The sequence below is a fragment of the Ananas comosus genome, linkage group 12, assembly GCF_001540865.1.
Source record: "Ananas comosus cultivar F153 linkage group 12, ASM154086v1, whole genome shotgun sequence".
Lineage (NCBI taxonomy): Eukaryota > Viridiplantae > Streptophyta > Magnoliopsida > Poales > Bromeliaceae > Ananas > Ananas comosus.
The window spans coordinates 7580651-7599237 of NC_033632.1; the positions used below are offsets into that span (position 1 = coordinate 7580651).

Consider the following 18587-nt stretch of genomic DNA (forward strand, 5'->3'; position numbering starts at 1 on the left):
GGTTAGGGAGGGCGGCTCTTTGCTTGCGCCACACTCACCAGAGAGTAAGGGTTGCTCGCTTGATCTCTGCACTCGTCAACTGCTGCTCGTGCTACACTTGTCACTCTTGCAACCACTCGTTGCTCGAAAAAAGAGATGGAAACAGATTCGGGATTTTTTTTTACTGTAAAAAGTGGTCCAAATGCAAATCCGATTAAAAAAAATCTGAACCCATAAATTAAGCTAAACCACATGTTCCACATAAACGTGCTGCATAATGAAAGGCAGGCCGCATATGCGACCCGTCCACCTTTCGCACTGCATAATTGATATGCGGTGCACATTGGGTGCCGCACCAACTCTATGTGACCGCGGCCACAGAGGGCACATTTTGGAACATTGATTTGAATTGCGTAGTTGTCGCACCATTAAATCTATCACTTCAAGTGGGTTATGTAATGAGTTTTGGAGAATTCATTGATCATGTTGTACTTTCTCTAAGCAACCATTTTGTATTTTGCAAGGTTGTAAATAGCGGATAGCAGGCACATAGTGTTTGGAGGGTCTTTGTAGCGGAAAACGGAAAGCGGATAGCCTGTGAACCCATTGCGGGTTTCATAAAAACAAATTTAATATGTTTATGTTCTTTATAAAAAATACATATACTTTTGGGGAAAAGATAAAATTTTGAAAAAAAGACAACTAATCATTCATTTTTTCAGTATTGCAAGCCTATGCATATTTAATGTCATTATCTATTAAGATTAACTTTAAAATATTACGATTTAGCAAACCAAAAAGACATAAAACTCGAAAATTCATAATCCATTAACAATCTAAACAATTTGTAATTGGATGCAAAAAGGATATTTTACGTAAATGATTAAAATCTTATTTATAGGAGGAAATTCTTCTTCTTCTTCACTAATGGTATTCTGGTCATCCACTTGAGAATGCAACCCGATTAGATGTTTTTACCTGTTTTTGCACTCTTTTAAGTTTTGGGCTCATAGCGTTCGCTTTGCTTTATAGCGGCTGCTGTGAACCCGATATGCTAAATTCCGCTTTAGAGATTATGGCGTAGCGGTAGTACATAAAATCTACTATAGCGACCTCTATGGCAGGTATAGCGGCCGCTATTTAAAACACTGGTATTTTGGTATCAAGATATATGATCCGGATCTGATAGTACATCAAAAAGTGTAAAAAGAGATAGCAGGAAGATATAGCTAGAAAATCAAGGATGAAATTAGGAAGAAAAAAAACAATATAAACATGCCTAGAATCTTTTACTAGCTTTGGTACCAATTGATGCAATCTAAAGCTTGAAAAGAACTTTAAATTGCTCAAAAATATAAAAGAGGAGAGAGAAAGGAAAGTTTAGACAATCTAGGTCTAGAAAGAGAAATAAAGGAGTGGGGAAAACGGCCAATTCAGGCTAGAAAAAAGATAATGAGATAATTAGGGCAGACCTTATTCTAAAAATTCATTCATTCAAATCTTAACTGCATTAACTTAAATAGGGATTATTTATGATGGATAAAAATTGAAAGAAATTCCTTGAAAGTAAGGAATCCTAGCTAACTATTTGACATCCATCATTTGAAAAAAAAGAAAATCTAAACAATCTAAACAAATCCCTTAAAAGAATAGATTCTAGCTTATCCTTAGCCGACAGTTTCTCGAATTCAAAAACTAGTCCCACAAATATAGGATTCACAATTATAGTTAGTTAATTCGGATTCGGCAAAAATTCGGTATGGGTATAATTCGGATAAAATTCGGCTTCTAATATTTAAAATTGTTGAAAAATACGGCTAAAAAACGGATTCGTCAATTATTCGGATACGTGATTTATACGGATATTATACGTTCATCAATTAAAAATTCGGGATAAAAAATTCGGCTATTAAATTAAGTTTTTTTTCTCTCAAGATTTATGCTATTAGCATAAAAACTCATATTTCTTAAGAATATAAGAATAAATAGCTACAAAATTAAGCTAATTAAGTAAAAAATTCGAAAAGAGTTCTTTTTCTATTTTTGGGTGAGGTGTTTAGATTCTAGAAAGGGGATTTTTTGGGGTTTTTTTTGTTTTGGGCAGTTGGGCTAGCCGGCCCGCGAGCCGCGGGCGCTCGCGGCGGGTGAGCGCACGCGGGAGCTAGGGAGCGCACGCGGGCCGTGTTTTTTTGGCTCCGAGTAATTCGGCCCGCGTGTAATACGCGAATAAGTCTTTTTTATCAAAAAATCGCGTTTTCTTCCGAATTTTTGGGAAAAATACGAATTCGGTCGTTTAATTCGTTTCTTCAAAAATTTGCGAATAATTCGCGAATAATTCGCAAATTTACTAACATAGTTCACAATTTCCTAATATAAAAAAAGAAAAAAAAAATTATGTTATTTTACTTGTAATTTATGGACTCCAATTGCTTCCACTACGAGCATCACGTCCTCGACATGTATACAATTGTCGGGTCCAACGGATTGCCACATCTTCATGAATTGATTGTGAATTCCAACAATTGAATTGTGTAGGAATTGCGCCATTAAATCTATCACAGCAAGAGGGTTATGCGATGGGTTTTGGTCTATTGATTGATCATGTTGTACCTTCTGAACAACCATTTTGTATTTTGATATCAGAAAAAATAAAGAAAGATAGCTGGATTGTATAGATAGAAGATCAAGGATGAAATTGGTACTCTTAGGCCTAGAATCTTTTACTAGCTTTGATGCTAATTGATGCAATCTAAAGTTTGAAAAGAACATCAAATTGCCCAAAAATATAAAAGAGGATAAAAGATGAGAGGGGAAGGAAAGTTGAGCCAATCTAGGTCTAGAGAGAGTAGGGAAAGTAGGTAAACGGCCAATTCAGTCTAGAGAAATGAAAAGAAGATAATTAGGTCAGACGTAATTCCAAAATTCAGGCATTCAAATCTTTAACAACATCAGCTCTAATAGAGATTATTTACAATAGATCTAAACTAAAATCAATTCCTTGAAGTCAGAAATTCTAGCTAATTATTTGATGTCGATCATTTGAAATATTTTAAGAAAGCTAAACAATCTAAACCTATGTGTCATAGATGCGGGGGAAAATTCTGCATTTTCGCTTCGGACATGTGCCCGACGCAAAAAAAAAAAAGAAGATGGTTGACGTGCGTCCGCTAGGAAAAGAAAGAAAGGAACCTGACCTATCGGGAGCATCAGGACATGTCGGAACAAGGCGGTGACCCATTTAAGATAAGGAAAATGAAAGCATATGAAAATTTTAAGAACTTGTTTAAAAATCATTTACCCTCTCTTAGATCTTTCTACTCAACAAAGCCTCTCTCTCTCCTTCTCTATTGTTTTCTGAGGTACTCTCTTTCTCTTTTTCTCTCTTCTTAGGGTTATATTTGTTTTTGAATGGGAATTATATATATATATGGAGTCCGGCTATGGTGCTTGTAAATTTTTTACCGTTAGATTTACATCTTTGATTATTTTCACACGTTAAATTATACTATTCAACTAGTGTTTGAAAAGGCGCGAGGTGCAAAAAGGCGCAAGACCTTTCTGGAGCCTAGGTGCGAGGCGCACTGCGAGGTGCGCGCCTCAAGAAGGCGAGGCGCACATTTACTAAATCTAATTTAATTTGATATTCCACATTAAAAAAACTCCAAAATAACCATACAAAAATAAAATAACTATCAAAAAGTAAAGAAAACACATGCATATAGGTTCTCAAGTTAAAAAAAAAACATATTCAACTTTCAACTTAAAACTTAAAAGTGATTGTGGTGCCAATGTTTTTATTTGGTCATTCTTCAAGTATCATCCTCGTCCCCCATCCTCATCCTCTTCGTTTGCATCACCATAATCTTCTTCTTCTTCTTCTTCAGATTGCTCATTCCCAATATCCTCTTCTTCTTCTGTATCTTCAAAATCAACCCAATCTGGCTCTTCATTGATGGATAAAGACAGTCGAGATGACGAGCTCTTCATTGATGGATAAAGACAGTCGAGATGACGACAACTTATCCTTTCCTTTTTTAATTCCCTTTCCTTTTTTTATTTCCTTTCCCTTTTCAATTCTTTTTCTTTTTTCAAGGCCTTTCATTGACAATGTAAACCGTGTATGATGGCTAGGCTCATTAACCCCGACAGCTTTAGCGACATCACCACATGTTAAAGTATCATCTTCCCAAACAAGTCCTTTCTCATTATCGTCCTCTCCATCACTATCCATCACTCCAGTCAACCATTCATTGCTATCATCAACATCATTTAGTACAATGGGATCAATGGTATCACGCAAATTGTATCGATGCATGAGTACTCTATTATAGTTAACATATACCAAATCATTCAAGCGTTGTTGCACAAGCCTATTTCTTTTTTTGCTATGAAGCTGCAAAAAAAATATGACAATGCATAAGCATATTATTTGCAATATAAGAAAATAAATCATATGAACTTAGCATCCTATGCATTCATTTTACAACTTAAGTGTTCAAACACACTCCAATTTCGTTCACACCTAGATGCACTACAAGTGAGACTAAGAATTCGAACGACAATTTTTTGTAAGTTCGGTGTAGAAGATTCGTATGATCTCCACCACTCAGCTGTTGACATAGATTCATAAAATAAAACAATAAATTAATTATTAAATTTGCTTTCTGTAATTCTATTAGAATTTAGAAATTAAGAATTAAGAAAACTAATAATATGCAAGTAATAGTATACAGTATACCTGGTGACTTTGAATTTCTATGCCAGATTGCTAAGTCATGTCCAAAGAGGCCGGATGCTCTACGATATACGCTTAATTGGTCACTTATTTTATCTTGTTCCTCAATACTAGGAACCAATCGTTGCAGTGTCTTGTATAGCCCCGACATAACCTCTTCATCTTGCTCAGTGCAGTATTCAAATAAAAACCAGCGGCATGCAATGGGCGATGGAGTTGACATTCCCACCTCTTATCAATTATTTTGAAAACTTCATTATATTTGTCCTCCTTCTCATTGAATGATTTTGCAATGGCTTCTTTTGCTCTATCCATGGCCTCATAGATGTATCCCATTGAAGGTCGCTTCTCACCATCAACTAATCTTAGAACACGAACAAGTGGACTGAAAACTTTAAGGATATATATTATGTTGGCTCAAAACGTGGGCATCATTACTATGGTAGTAATTCTTTTGCCCGACTATTGTTTTGCCCACTTGCTCTTGGTCTAATCTTCAGATGTAAACATCTTCCTTAAGTTTCTGACGGTGTAGGCGTTGAAGGGTGAGAAAAGCAGTGGCAAATCTGTTATGCCAGGCCTAAGCAACTCCCTTTGGCCCGTGAAACGTCTCATCATATTCACTACACTTGTGCTATTATAAATATAGCTATTCAAAGTCACGGCTCTTTTTATGGTTTTTTGTACTACCGGCATCTTTCCAATATCCTCGAGCATCAAATCAACACAATGGGCAGCACAAGGAGTCCAAAACAAATTTGGTCTCTTGGCTTCTAACAACCTCCCTGAAAAAATTTGAATGAAAGAAAGAATATGGCTATTAGTTATGTAAATATTACTCACAAAGTATTAAAAAAAAAGAACTTATAAACTAAAATATAGAAATCTTACCGGCTACTACATTAGCCGATTCATTATCAGTAGCAACTTGAACAATATTTACTTCCCCAATGGCCTCTATCATATTGTCCAATAATTCAAACATTCTTTCTCCATTTTTAACATAATTAGAAGCATCAAAAGATCCAAGAAACACCGTACCCATCGAAGAGTTCACAAGAAAATTTATTAAGGGTCTTTCTCTCCTATCCTTCCATGCATCTGACATTAAAGAGCAACCAGACCTCGCCCATTCCTCTTCATGAGACTTCAAAGCATTTCTTGTCCTCTCAACCTCCTTCCTCAAAAAAGGAACTCGTAACTCATAAGCGGACGGTGGTTTCATTCCACAACCATATTGCCCAATGGACTCGATTGCTACTTGAAAACTATCATAATTAACAGCGCTAAAAGGTATCCCAGCGTCATACATCCATCGGGCAAAGTCTCTACAAGCTTTCTCTCTCAACTCCTTTTTACATGCATTATTTATTGTGGTTTGCTTTAGCTTTCCTTCCTTTCTTTCTTGAACCACCTTCTCCGCGTCATGAGCGAAATATACATCTATAGGACCCTTTTGACTACGTTTTTTAGCTAATGACTTACTACTTCCAACACTCCCACTACTTCGACCTCTTTTTCCAAGATATTTAAATTCATCAGTATCATCTTCATCCTCCTCATCACCTAAGCCCTCTATTTCATCAAAATCAGTCATCAAAGGATTTCTCTCCTTTGCCGCTTCTTTCCTAAACTCCTTAATTTCCTCGCGGACATGAGGCGGACATTTTGGGCATCCTTTTGCATTTCGAAAGCCACCAATAATATGTTGTTTGGCTCTATAAATGCTTCCTCTTGGTATTTTTTCACAAAAATTACATATTACATCATTTCTATTGCCGGGATCTTTTAAACGTGCATATTTCCATGCAGGATCCTTTTTGTATCCTTCATGATCTATTCAATCAATCTACAATAAATCAATAATAAAATACATAACAAATTAACAATAAATCAACAAATATGCAATCGAAACAAAAAATTTACAACATGACCACCTGCAAATATATGCTCTAAGCGAGTAAATTCATGCTTTGGCAAGAAATTGTTGCAGGAAAGTAGGAAACATAATTAATGAATCATTTGATTCATTTTCAGTCACTATGAATAATATAGGTATATACAATTTTATAAGCTGTCAACATTGCTTCATACTTTTAGAATCTGTAATAAACTTGAAAATAAAAAATCCATACTAAAAAGCTATGGAAAAATGTAACAAATACTGTGCCAGTAACAGGACATGATAAGGAAAAATACCATCAGCATGCCTAACGAAAAGCAGTTGACTAACGACTTGTTTTGCCATGCTGAAGCTAGCAGCATCAGCATTTTTTGATTCCAATTCCAACAAGAAACTCTAAATGTTTTCATTGCCTAACACTTGGCATCTGCCCTAGATGAAAAAAAAAAAACATTTGGGAAAAAAATAAAAAAATCTTAAAAGGAATCAAATCCTATAAATAATGACTAAAAACAAGTTCAAAACAAAAAACTGGATCAAGAAATATGCAATCGAAACAAAAAATGTTTAAACATATGGGAAAAAAAAAGAAAAATCTCAAAAATACATCAAATCCTGAAAAACATAACTAAAAAATAGATTCAAAGGAAAAATATTGGAGTATAGAGGCAATACTTACTTGATTGCTGCTTGTTCTTGCTTTCTTGCTGCCGCTGCTCCTGTTTCTGCTGCTGCAGTGCCGCTGTAAATAAAAAAACTGATGCTGCTCTTGACAATGGATGCTTGCTGAGTGCTGACCGCTGCTCCTCGCTTTTTCCTGCTGCGGATGCTTGCTAGATGCCAAGTTGTCCACGGACAGAGAAGGGATAGGGAGAGGAGGGCGGTAGAAGGAGAGGGCGGTAGATGATTTCATTAGGTTTATGTTTCTTATAGAATCTTTTACTAAGCTTATCGGGTTAAAACATAAAATTTATACCCGAAACCCGACAACCCGAAAACCTTAATCCAAAATCCAAGAAATATTAAATATGTTGAGGTGCGCGCCTTATGTGCGCCTCGCCTGAGGCGCGTGCCTCAGCAACAGCGCCTCGCCTCGCTATTGCTAAGGCGCCGAGGCCCGCGCCTTGGGCCTAGGCGTTGAGGCCGCGCCTCAGGAGCGCCTTTTCAAACACTGTATTCAACCAACCACCCACTCAACCCTAGGGGGCCCATATTATCCTAACCGCACATCTCTTAATCCAATGACCAAAAATATACAAGCACCAATAACTTGGTACTTCTAAAAGCATAGGAGCTCAATTCTATATGAGTCCGGCTATGCTGCTTGTAAAAGCACCAAGCACTTGGTGCTTGTAAGTGTTTTACCGTTAGATCTACTTCTCAGATCATTTTCAACCATTAGATTATACTATTCAACCAACCACCCACTCAACCCTAGGGGGCCCACATCATCCTAACCGCATATCTCTTAATCCAATGGCTAAAAATCTACAAGCACCAATAACTTGGTACTTCTAAAAATATAGGAGCTCAATTTTATATATATATATATATATATATATATATATATATATATATATATATATATATATTACATTAGGAATTTTTTTGAATTATGGTTATATTTTTTTAGGTTAATTTCATATAGGTCCCTGCAAAGGTATCAAACAGCAAATATATCCCTACAAAACATAAGTTATCAGATATATCCCTTCAAATATATTCTTCCAAAAGTTTCTAGTTCATTCATATATGTCCTTGTCGTTTGATTCACTATTAATTTTTTAATAGTGAGTGTATAAAATAACTATTTTGACCTTACAAATTTGTCCCCTTAAAAAGTTTTTTTTTTTTTTTTTTTTCTCTCATTGCCTTCGCCGTGACACGTGTGGTATACCTCATTTTTGCCACGACTGAGGGCTGCCTTCGACGTCGTCGCCATTGTAGGTTTCGCCGTTGCCATGGATAAAGAGGAGAGGGTGAGAAAGATGAACGAAATTCAATATTGGAATACAAATTAGACATATAAAGGGTTTTTACCCCTTAGCTAACTGTGGTTAAGCTTTTTTAACTCATGGTTATCTAAATTTTAGTAACAGAAGGATATATTTGCAGACAGAAGGACTTTTGGAGGGATAAATTTGATAACTTAAGTTTTGTAGCGATATATTTGCTATTTGATACCTTTGCAAGGAGCCATATGTAATTATCCTTTTTTTAAGATTTTTTTAATCTAATATGAAACCTCAATTTTTTTAATTGCTTTCTTGAAATTAATTTTATCTACTACTATATTTTATTAAAAATATTATATTGTATTAGCTTTGTCCTTGCCATAACTGTGTCCTTATTTTTTTGTGCTTTCGAGTCGCTGTGTCTGAGTCGTGTTGTGTCCCATATCCATGTCCGTGACACATAAATCTAATAAATCCCTTAAATGAAGAGATTCTATCTTATCCTTAAAGAACAATTATTTGAAATTAAAAAACTAGTTCCACGAATTATGGGATTTACAATTTCCTAAAATAACAAAATAAAATATATTTTATGTTATTCTTTTTCATTTATGGGTTCCATCAGTCCTTCACTTGGACTTTGTACTCTTAGCAGCCTCCTATTGCTAGTAATTTAAGTCTTGCATGCACATTTGCTTATTTATGTTTTGTTGTATATGGGTTTAGATTTGTTTCTGTGGCTTGAATCCAGATTCTACATCTAAAAGCATTTGAATTTGGATCCAGATATTCACTTGCGTTTTCTGACTATGCATGTGGGTTGAGGCACTGTATTTAATTTCTAACGTTGTATTCATAAATGTGAAATACTACAAGAACTGATACAATAACTTAACTGTAGATGTATTTTCCTTGCTTTTCAATAAAATGCCCAAATATTTTTCTAAAACGGTAACGTGTTTACTGTGGTTTCAACTGCTGATACATATGTAACATCCATCTATGTGATTATACTTTAGAAAAGAGAACTGGATATAAATACGGTTTGCTTATTATTCAATCATTTTTGCTCCTATGGCGGATAGAAGAGGGAACTATGATGGAATAGTGAAAATAGGAGGCAAAAAGAAAAGAAAGAGGTCAACAATGAGGAGAGAGGGATGGAAGGAGGGAGAGATGATGAAAGATAAAAGATAAGAGAAATATAGAGCTGCTTTGTGAGGAGACAAAAGAAAATGGTAGGGGATGTGGGAGGATCTTCAGTTCTTTCTAGTGAGGAGAGAGGGATAGGAGGAGGAAGAGATGATGAAAGATAAAAGAAATATACAGCTGCTTTGTGAGGAGACAGTAGAAAATAGTACGGGATATGGGAGGATCTTCAGTTCTTTCTAGAGAATAGTGGTATATTCTTTGTTCTTTGCTCCTTTTCTTAGTAACTAAATTTCTCTGGCACTCCTTTTACTATCCAAGAAATGGAATATATGATCTGATTATTGGAAATCCTATTAGAGATGGTTGATTTAAAATAGTTGGTCGACCCATTGTATGGGAACTGTTGCTCCAGTTAAATTAGGAAGAAGAGGCTAGTAGTTGGTTTGTCCATTTTTATAGGGCTGATGCCTTATATTTAGCTCCAAATTTTTAACTGTTTAACGTGCCTCCAGCAAATTTTAAACTACCAAGTTATCCTTGGTTACAGAAATTGATGAGCTTATTGCTATATTTATGTCAAATGACTTCTGATGAGGATATCATACATCAAGCAACCCTATTCTTGTATTTTGCCTCTGTAGATGCTTTCTGCTCTCTAGACTTATCCTTATTGTTACTGAGGATTCAAACTTGTATTGAAAATCCGAATTCATACAACTTTTGGCATTAGAAATTGGAAATGGAACACATCAGCATAATAATGTATCCGTCTTTTATCCTCGTGAAGCTCTAATTTGTGATTTTTACTGGTGTTGCTGAACAAAATTGAGAATGATGTGATATACATGATTCAAGAGGTGCTAGTATATTAGATGTTTTAGTACATGAGACGAACTCTAAGATATTAGGATGTTCATTTGGTATAGGGCACCAGCTAGTACAGTATCGTGCACACATCAGATACATGATATTTTGAGATATTGTCCTATATAAACTTTATATTTGACGTTGTAAGAAAAAATTTCATCACAATTTTCTTGTTAAACTTATTTAAACTAATTTTGACTTTGAAAGATTGAGTATGTTTCATTTGAATTTATACAGGATTCCACAAATGCATCAATACTGTGTGACTCCAAGCTTCAAGAAATTTTCGGTTCTGAGAGCGTTCCTGCCTCAGGTTTAATTAAGATGCTTGCACACCATTTTATAAAGAAGTCATGACAAATGTTCTACTTACTGGTTAGATCATTTATACCTTTCCCGTCTTTCTGATGTTTATATTCATAATTATTTCCTTATGTACATAGTTCATTACATAATCTTACCTTGCTGATTCCATTTCTGTATATTAATTTTTATTTTGTGTGCTGCTTGAGAAGTGGGAAAAAAAAATTAAGAAAAGAAAGTAATAAGCATTCAGTTGCATAAGCATCTAAGTTGTTAATGCGGTTCCAAAATAGCTCATAATCTAAATTACCAGATCAATTTGGCCTGCCTTCTGGGGGCTGAAATTAGCTTACGGGGCCTGGGAGTTAAGGTGTAACTTTAACCTCCTGCTGCAGTGGGAAGCTTCCAGACGAATTTGAAAATTGGGCCAAATTATAAGAAACACCCTTGTACTTTCTTTGAAATTATCTCCCTACATTTTTCATTGCTGCTGCACTGACCTTGGATAAAAAATTGTCTCAAATAGCTACAAAATTTCGACGGAACTGTTGAATTAAACAAAGTTTTAACAAAAATGATTTGACAGATAACTTGCTCTATATGAAAACTAAAAGATCACATGGATGAATCGTTGAATAAGCCGTCAATTTTGCTTGGTCTTGTGGTAAAGGAATTCTCTTATTAACTGTACATCTGTAACTTAAACTACATCTCCGATAGGTGATTTTGAACAAAGAAACTAGAACTCACTTTAAAAAATTGTTTTTGTGATGAAATCCTGTTCCAATATTGTTTCCTCTTAGGAGTCAATGGGCTGGTTTTTTTTTCATTTTTTAGGAAAATCAAAACCGAGTCTGCCAACAAATCTGAAACCGAAGACTCAGCTGAAACTGTTTCAAAACCATAATTGCATCTAAAAACCTGAAACTGAAAAACCACAACCGGAAAACAAAAACTGAGAATTCTCACAACAAATCTCAAAATAAACAGAACAGCATCAAACGAAATTTAAATCGTTATATTATGAAAAACTATCAGAAGGCATCATAATGAATTTCTTATTTTACATCCATTAGATCAAGATCTAATGGCTCAAGATGCAAGAGTGTGTTTGTATGTCTTAATTTAGAATCATTAGATCATCAGGGTGTATGCTTGTAACATGTATGTTTTTTTTTTTTTTTTCAGCTTTGTTTCGGGTTCACATGTAGGTCAATAATTGAACCCAAAACCAGTCGGTGTAGATTTTATGGTTTTTTTCTTGTAGCTTTGTTCTGGGGTCACATTTGTGTCTAATTAGAAAAACTATAACTGAACCCAAAACCATTTGTTTGTAGATTTCTCCTCCTTTACTGAGACCATTCTTGTTTAATTTTGGGCTAAAACAGCCCCATTCGGATTCGATTTTAGGTAGGCTCCAAATAATCAAACTCATTGACGACCCTAGTTTTCATTTACTCATTGACGACCCTAGTTTTCATTTATACTGCATCTTGACATTTTTGCTTGCGCAGTTTGTGTAATTCCCTTTTTGCTAACTCTGTTAACTATAATATGATGTTATGTTTCTTTGCATGCAGATAGATGTATGATTACAGCATCATCAAGTGACTCTAATCACTAAATCATTAAAGAGTGTTTCTAACAGGATATAGCTATCTATGTGCTTTGACCATTGTATGTTTGTGTGAAAGCAGTTACAGTAGATTCCCTTTTCAGATAGATCTGATATTTTTCTCTGTAGCAATGACTTAGAAAGATGACGTGTTTTGTAGTATTATCAAGTTCTAATTTTAGCTTTGTCAATATGGCGGGGCTTTGGCACTACTAACTCATGTGAATGTTAATTTTGATTGTAAATTGATTTCGATAGGCTAAATTACAGAAAATCCCCTGTCAATTCCCACTTTTTCACTTTCCCTCCTGACTTTTGAAAACCTACATTTTGCCTTCTTAAAAATTGAGAAATGTTTACTTCGGCTCTCACCATCAGTGTTCTGTTAAGGTTTCGTTCATATTTTTTATTGGGATAATTGCCTATATACCCTTCAAAACTTCGGAAATATCTTATTTACCCTAATTTTTTTTTCTTTCCATTATGCCCCTTGTATGTTCCTCTGTTATTCCAAAATACCTCTACAGTTATCACCCGTTAAGTTAACTGGGATTAAACGTGAGTTAAATATCTACTAGAGTTAAAAAAAATCAAAATGGCTCTTTTGCCCTTAAGGGCAAATAAGAAATGTTGGTGACGGTAGAGGGGTATATTTGAAAAGACCAAAAGTCAAAATACTTTTTGTGCCCCTAACTTAAGGGCAAATAAAAAAGTCGGTGATGGTGGAAGGGTATATTTGAAAGGGCAAAATAGTAATTTTATACAGATAACAACTATTGCTAACAGTTTATTAACAGAATTTAACTCTAGGGTATATTTGAAATAGGTTGGAACGTAAAAAGGGCATTTTCAATAATAGCCTTCTAAGAGGGGTAAATTAGAAAATCGAAAACTTTTCAGGAGGTATATAAGCAATTGCCCCTTTTTTTATTATATATTTTTTATACCCAACCTACCATTGAAATCCTCATCTCAAATGCGCATCTTCCTTCCTCATTGACGTCCTCGGCCGCGCTCCCTCGCCCTCGCCCTCCCTCGCCGCCTCACCCTCACCCTCACCCATCTCTCCGTCTATACCCACCTCGATCTCCTCTCTACAGTCGCCGAAGTGGAGGGGCGGAGAAGGTGTTGGAGGAGCGAGAGAGCAGGTGTAGAAAACAGAGTCAGAGTTGGGGTCGAGGGAGGCGCAAGGACGGAGGAGAAGAGACTGCGGATGAACAGGATTAGGGAGGGGACGAAGAGGATGAGGGGCAATTTGATCATTTTGTCATCAAATTTAACACCGTACTCTCCTATGAATATTTTTCATTTTTTAAGGGGCCAAAGTGTACGTTTTTGAATGACAGCGATAAAAGTAAAAAAATCGGATTTTGACAAAGGAGTTTTCTATAATTTAGCCAATTCAATATTACAAACTTTATTTAGAGATTCTGAAACATTCTCTTATTCTTGCATTAAATTTGCGATGCCATGCAGTGATTTACGTCTATACTGTTCTATGATGTTGAATAGGTGCTCAAGTCTTTCTTCATTTGATACAACTGGAATTTGTATGATTTTTTCCATCTGTAAAATCGCTTTTGTCAACGAAAAGATCTCTGGGTTGGTTGCAATTTTAGTCCATGGAAGTTTTTGTGAGTGTAAATTTTGTCCTTGGCATTTCAACTATAGCAATTAGCTCTCGAAGTTCTGCGGGCATTTTGATTTTTCGAAGTAATCATTTTATAATTTTATTGAGAGTATTAACCTGATTTTGATTTGGTGAAATTGCATCAATATATCACACTATAAAGCGGGTGACATGTTGATCATCAAGCTTTCTTTTGTTATAATTATTGGCTCGAACTTCTAAATTGTTGTAATTAAGTCCCACATTTCAATAGAATCAATTGGATGTTAATGTGTTGCATAGGTGAAAGAAGTGTTGTACATCCTAGTTATTGCCACTTATCAACTGCAGGAAAATTAATCAGTTGTTTCTTTGTTGAGATGTGGCTAATGTGGAAGAAGTGTACATCCTAATTATTACCGGTTATTAACTACAACTACAATAATGATCTAGCTATATCATATGTCATCTTATTAACTGCCACTTTATCGTCACATCATTAGAGGAAACAAAGAGGATAAAATTTTTGTTTCACTAGGTATTATCAAATCAGTCGTGCATTACAACTAAGTTTTATTTGATCCGTGAAGATGGGTATTTAGATCTAATGTAAATCTTATGATCTTTATTATTTCTTGCGTTTTCTGATGTTGTGGCTCATCTGGTTGATTCCATTAATAGCCTAAAGGCCTCATTTAAATTATGTAAATAGTGATTGTGATATCTGGCGGGATGATAATTAGAGTGCCATATTTATGAGACACCACCATTTTATTGCCCTAGTATGATGATAGGATGTATTTGTAATAATTATGAAAGGTTGAGCTAGAAACTGCATTAAATTAAAATTAAAATGCCATCCGTTTTATTGTTTGTAGTTTGAGGACTAGAGGTGTAACTCAATTTTAAGTTCTCACAGTTTTCATTTCCAGCTTGGTGGACTTTGATTCCATGTGAAGGAGACCTGAACTAACTTTACGGAGTGAAAAAGTTGTTCAAGTGTTTAATTCCTTGTAGGGCCTTTTTTTGCATTTGGCCCCCTCAATTTTTTTTTTTTTTTTTTTCACAAATAGGCCAATCAAATTTATAACTACAAATTTGGTCCTATCCCCGCCACGCAAACGTTACATCAGCGTTACGCAAGTTGAGTTGAACACGGTATTCAAACACAGTGAATGGTTCACCGTGTGTTCAAATACGGTGAATGGTTCACTGTGTTTCATACTTATATTCCTCCTATTTTTTCTTTTCAATATTTATATTTTTTCGCAATACATATATTCGTATTGTTTTCAAACATGGTGAATCATTCACCGTGTTTAGAAACGGTGAATGAATTACTGTGTTTAACTTATTCCAGCATCTCTCTTTACTTGCGTGGTGCTTACGTGGCATTTGCATTGCTCATTTGCAAGGCAGGAATAGGGCCAAAATTATAATTATAAATTTGCTGGGGTTATTTATAAAAATAAATTTTTTGAGAAGGCCAAATGCAAAAAAAGCCCTTCCTTGTAAGACTTTTAGAAAATTTCTATTTGTTAAATAATAGTGTTAAAATTTTAAATGGCAAACGAGTGCTATTTTGTCCAATTCAACGGCAATTATCGTTTTCAACAAGAATGTACAAGCAGTGTATTATTCACTGTCTTTAAAAATTGGTAGATTATTATTGTTATTTGAGAAATTTTTTGTGTGTTGCTAGAATTTTTATGGGATTGTTAGAATTGTATATCGGTTGTTGGGATTTTTATTTAGTTGTTACGATTCTTGTCAAAGTCCCGGGTTACGTCGGAACCTAGATTCACCAGCAGATTCGTGGCACATAGGGGGAAGCACCGTACGTACACTCCGTCGAAAACGTGCTCAACTAGAAGAAATAACTACAAGTACAGAGTAAGAAAACTAGTATAATTAAAATATAACTAAAAGAAACTGTACATACAGAAACTTCAAAAATATACAATTCACATCTTTCAATTGAAAAAAAAAAAACCATCACTTTATGTACAGTAAGTCTCCCCAAAAATACTAATAATTGGGTTCTCCACTAGAACGGTCCTTGAATAAGAGAGCTATCTATCCAGCAATTCTCTTACCTCGATCAGATGCAGTAGAAACAAATCCGATGCAGAAGAAAGAGATTTGACAGGATCGGCAAGAAAAATGATAACAACAAAGGGCGTAAGAAATACTGAAAACCAACAGTTCTCAATGGATACTGTCATCGACGACAATGACCTACTCACTGGGTCTACCAAAGGGATAAGTAATATTAAAGTGCTGAAAGTAAATTAGGTAAGTAAATAATTACAGAAAGAAACTATCACTGCAATACCTCTAATTAATAACTGAAGGAAAGTATGCATTATGTAGAACAAGTATCACAAACTACAATATTGTCAAAATAACCTAAAAGCACAGTCAAGCCCGCGCTAGCCTCAAACACGTTTGATCCATACTTAAATCCAATGGGGCGTTGACGTGAAAGTGAGAATACTAAATCAAGCTGCCTATGTCTGGAGTGGCATTCGAGGGAGCGACCCACTTGAGAAGCAAAGTAATCAGGTTAAGTACGCTAGGCTATAACCCATGCACATGATCAAATAGATCAAAGTAATGGCTACTAGAGCAACCTCGGCACAATCTAATGCATAATAATACTATCCAATACCGTCGTCCAAACCCACGGCTAAATATTCAATAATAACCCAGCCCAACCCTGAACTCGCCCCAAATCCCGGCTATCAAATTAGCCCATACTACCACTACTACCTGCAGTTCAACAATCCCGAACACTAAGCTCTTAATATGGTAAAAAGCACACTAGCACTAGGTTCATGCTCATATAGGAACAGGGCTTTTTTTGCAAATAGCCCCCTAATAAATTTTATTTGCAAAAATAGCCCTGTCCAAAATTTATTTGCAAAAATGGCCCTGACCCTGCCACGCCAGCGCCACGTCAGCGCCACGCGGGCAGAGTCTGGGCCAGGTATTCAAGTTGAACACGGTGATTCGTTTACCGTGTCTAAACACGGTGAACCAATCACCGTGTTCAATAGGAATGCGGCGGTCGGTATTTCTATTGAACACGGTGAACCAATCATCGTGTCTAGACACGGTAATTAGTTCACCGTGTTCGATAGAAATATCGATTGGACACGGTGAACTATTCACCGTGTCTAGACACGGTGAACCATTCACCGTGTTCTCTTTGAACACACCCCGTCTCAATCTCTGTCTCTAAATACAATTCTATTGGACACGGTGAATGGTTCACCGTGTCCAGCAAACCACTCTAGACACGGTGAACCATTCACCGTGTTCTCTTTGAATACACCCCCACCCGAACTCTGTCTCGTCTCTTCTTCTCTCGATCTTCTCTTCTCTCGCTCTCTTCCTCTTGCTCTCTCTCTCTCTGGCGACGCCGCGCCGACGCGCGCCCTTTGTCCCGAGTAGCTTCATTCCTCGTTCTCCCTAGCCCTAAAGCTTCTCTCTTCTCTTCTCTCTCTCTCCTCTCTCTCTCTCTCCCTCTGTGGCCCACACCGCCGTCGCCGGCGACGCCGGCCGCCGCTCACCGCCTCTGTGAGGCCTTCTCACAGTGAGAAGCCCCACCACCCGTCTCTAAATGTGAGGCTTTCACGCTGGAAGGGCTATCTCACAGTGAGAAATCCCAGCCCACCCTCCAGTGCTTGCTGAGAGTGCTCGGGGGTGGTTCACTGTGGCAGGAGGGGGTGGGCGGGGGGGGGGTGGGGCACGCAGTGAGAGCCTCAGCGAGGTTCTCATGTGAGTAATCCTCCCCCCCCCGCACTCTCTCACGCTGAGAAGCCACTGGTGAGGCTTTTACTGTGAGAGATGCTGGCGGGGGGGGGGGGGGGGGGGGGAGGGGCGGGTGGTGGGAGGGGTTCTCACAGTGACCGGGTGAGGCTTTCACTGTGAGGCACTGGTTGAAGGCTTTCACTGTGAGAGAGCACCGGTGCATGGCTTTCTCTGTGAGGCTACGGAGGGTATCACAGTGAAACACTGTGAGAGGCACGGGGGAGTTTGAGCTTCACGTGAGAATCTCCCCCCCCAGCACTTTCAGCGTGGATTCTCTGTGAGAAGCCCTGTGAGATTTGCCACAGTGGAGAAGCGCCCACCCCACTGTGAGAGATTGTAGTTCTCACAGTGAGAAGCCTTTCCCTGCCATCCCCACCCAAACTCCTTGCATACCCACCCCCCCTCTTTTCACTGTATTGTTTATGTCTCTTTGTCACGTGTTATTTCTTGCAGATTAAATTGGCAGTAGTCGCGTCTCGCAGACGTGCTGTGTACAATGCGTATACCATCTTTTACCCTCACCTTTTTTGATATGTATTAAGTTAGAAATGATGCTATGTCTTGAGCTTAATAATTTAATTTATAATGTTTCATATACCTAAAATTTCTAGAACATCCCTCTCTCTCCACGCGCATCTAGAATCTCATCTCTT

The 18587-nt window shown here is 36.8% G+C and overlaps 1 protein-coding gene across 1 annotated transcript in view; it reads left to right on the top strand.

Annotated features, from left to right (window-relative positions):
- The window catches only part of LOC109717958, a 34403-nt gene extending 21682 nt beyond the window's left edge, over positions 1–12721 (top strand). Inside the window, exons 6-7 of the mRNA XM_020243926.1 lie at positions 10829–10966; positions 12475–12721. Coding sequence (XP_020099515.1) covers positions 10829–10948 — 120 coding nt within the window. The 3' untranslated portion in view covers positions 10949–10966; positions 12475–12721. The remainder of the gene's footprint in view (positions 1–10828; positions 10967–12474) is intronic.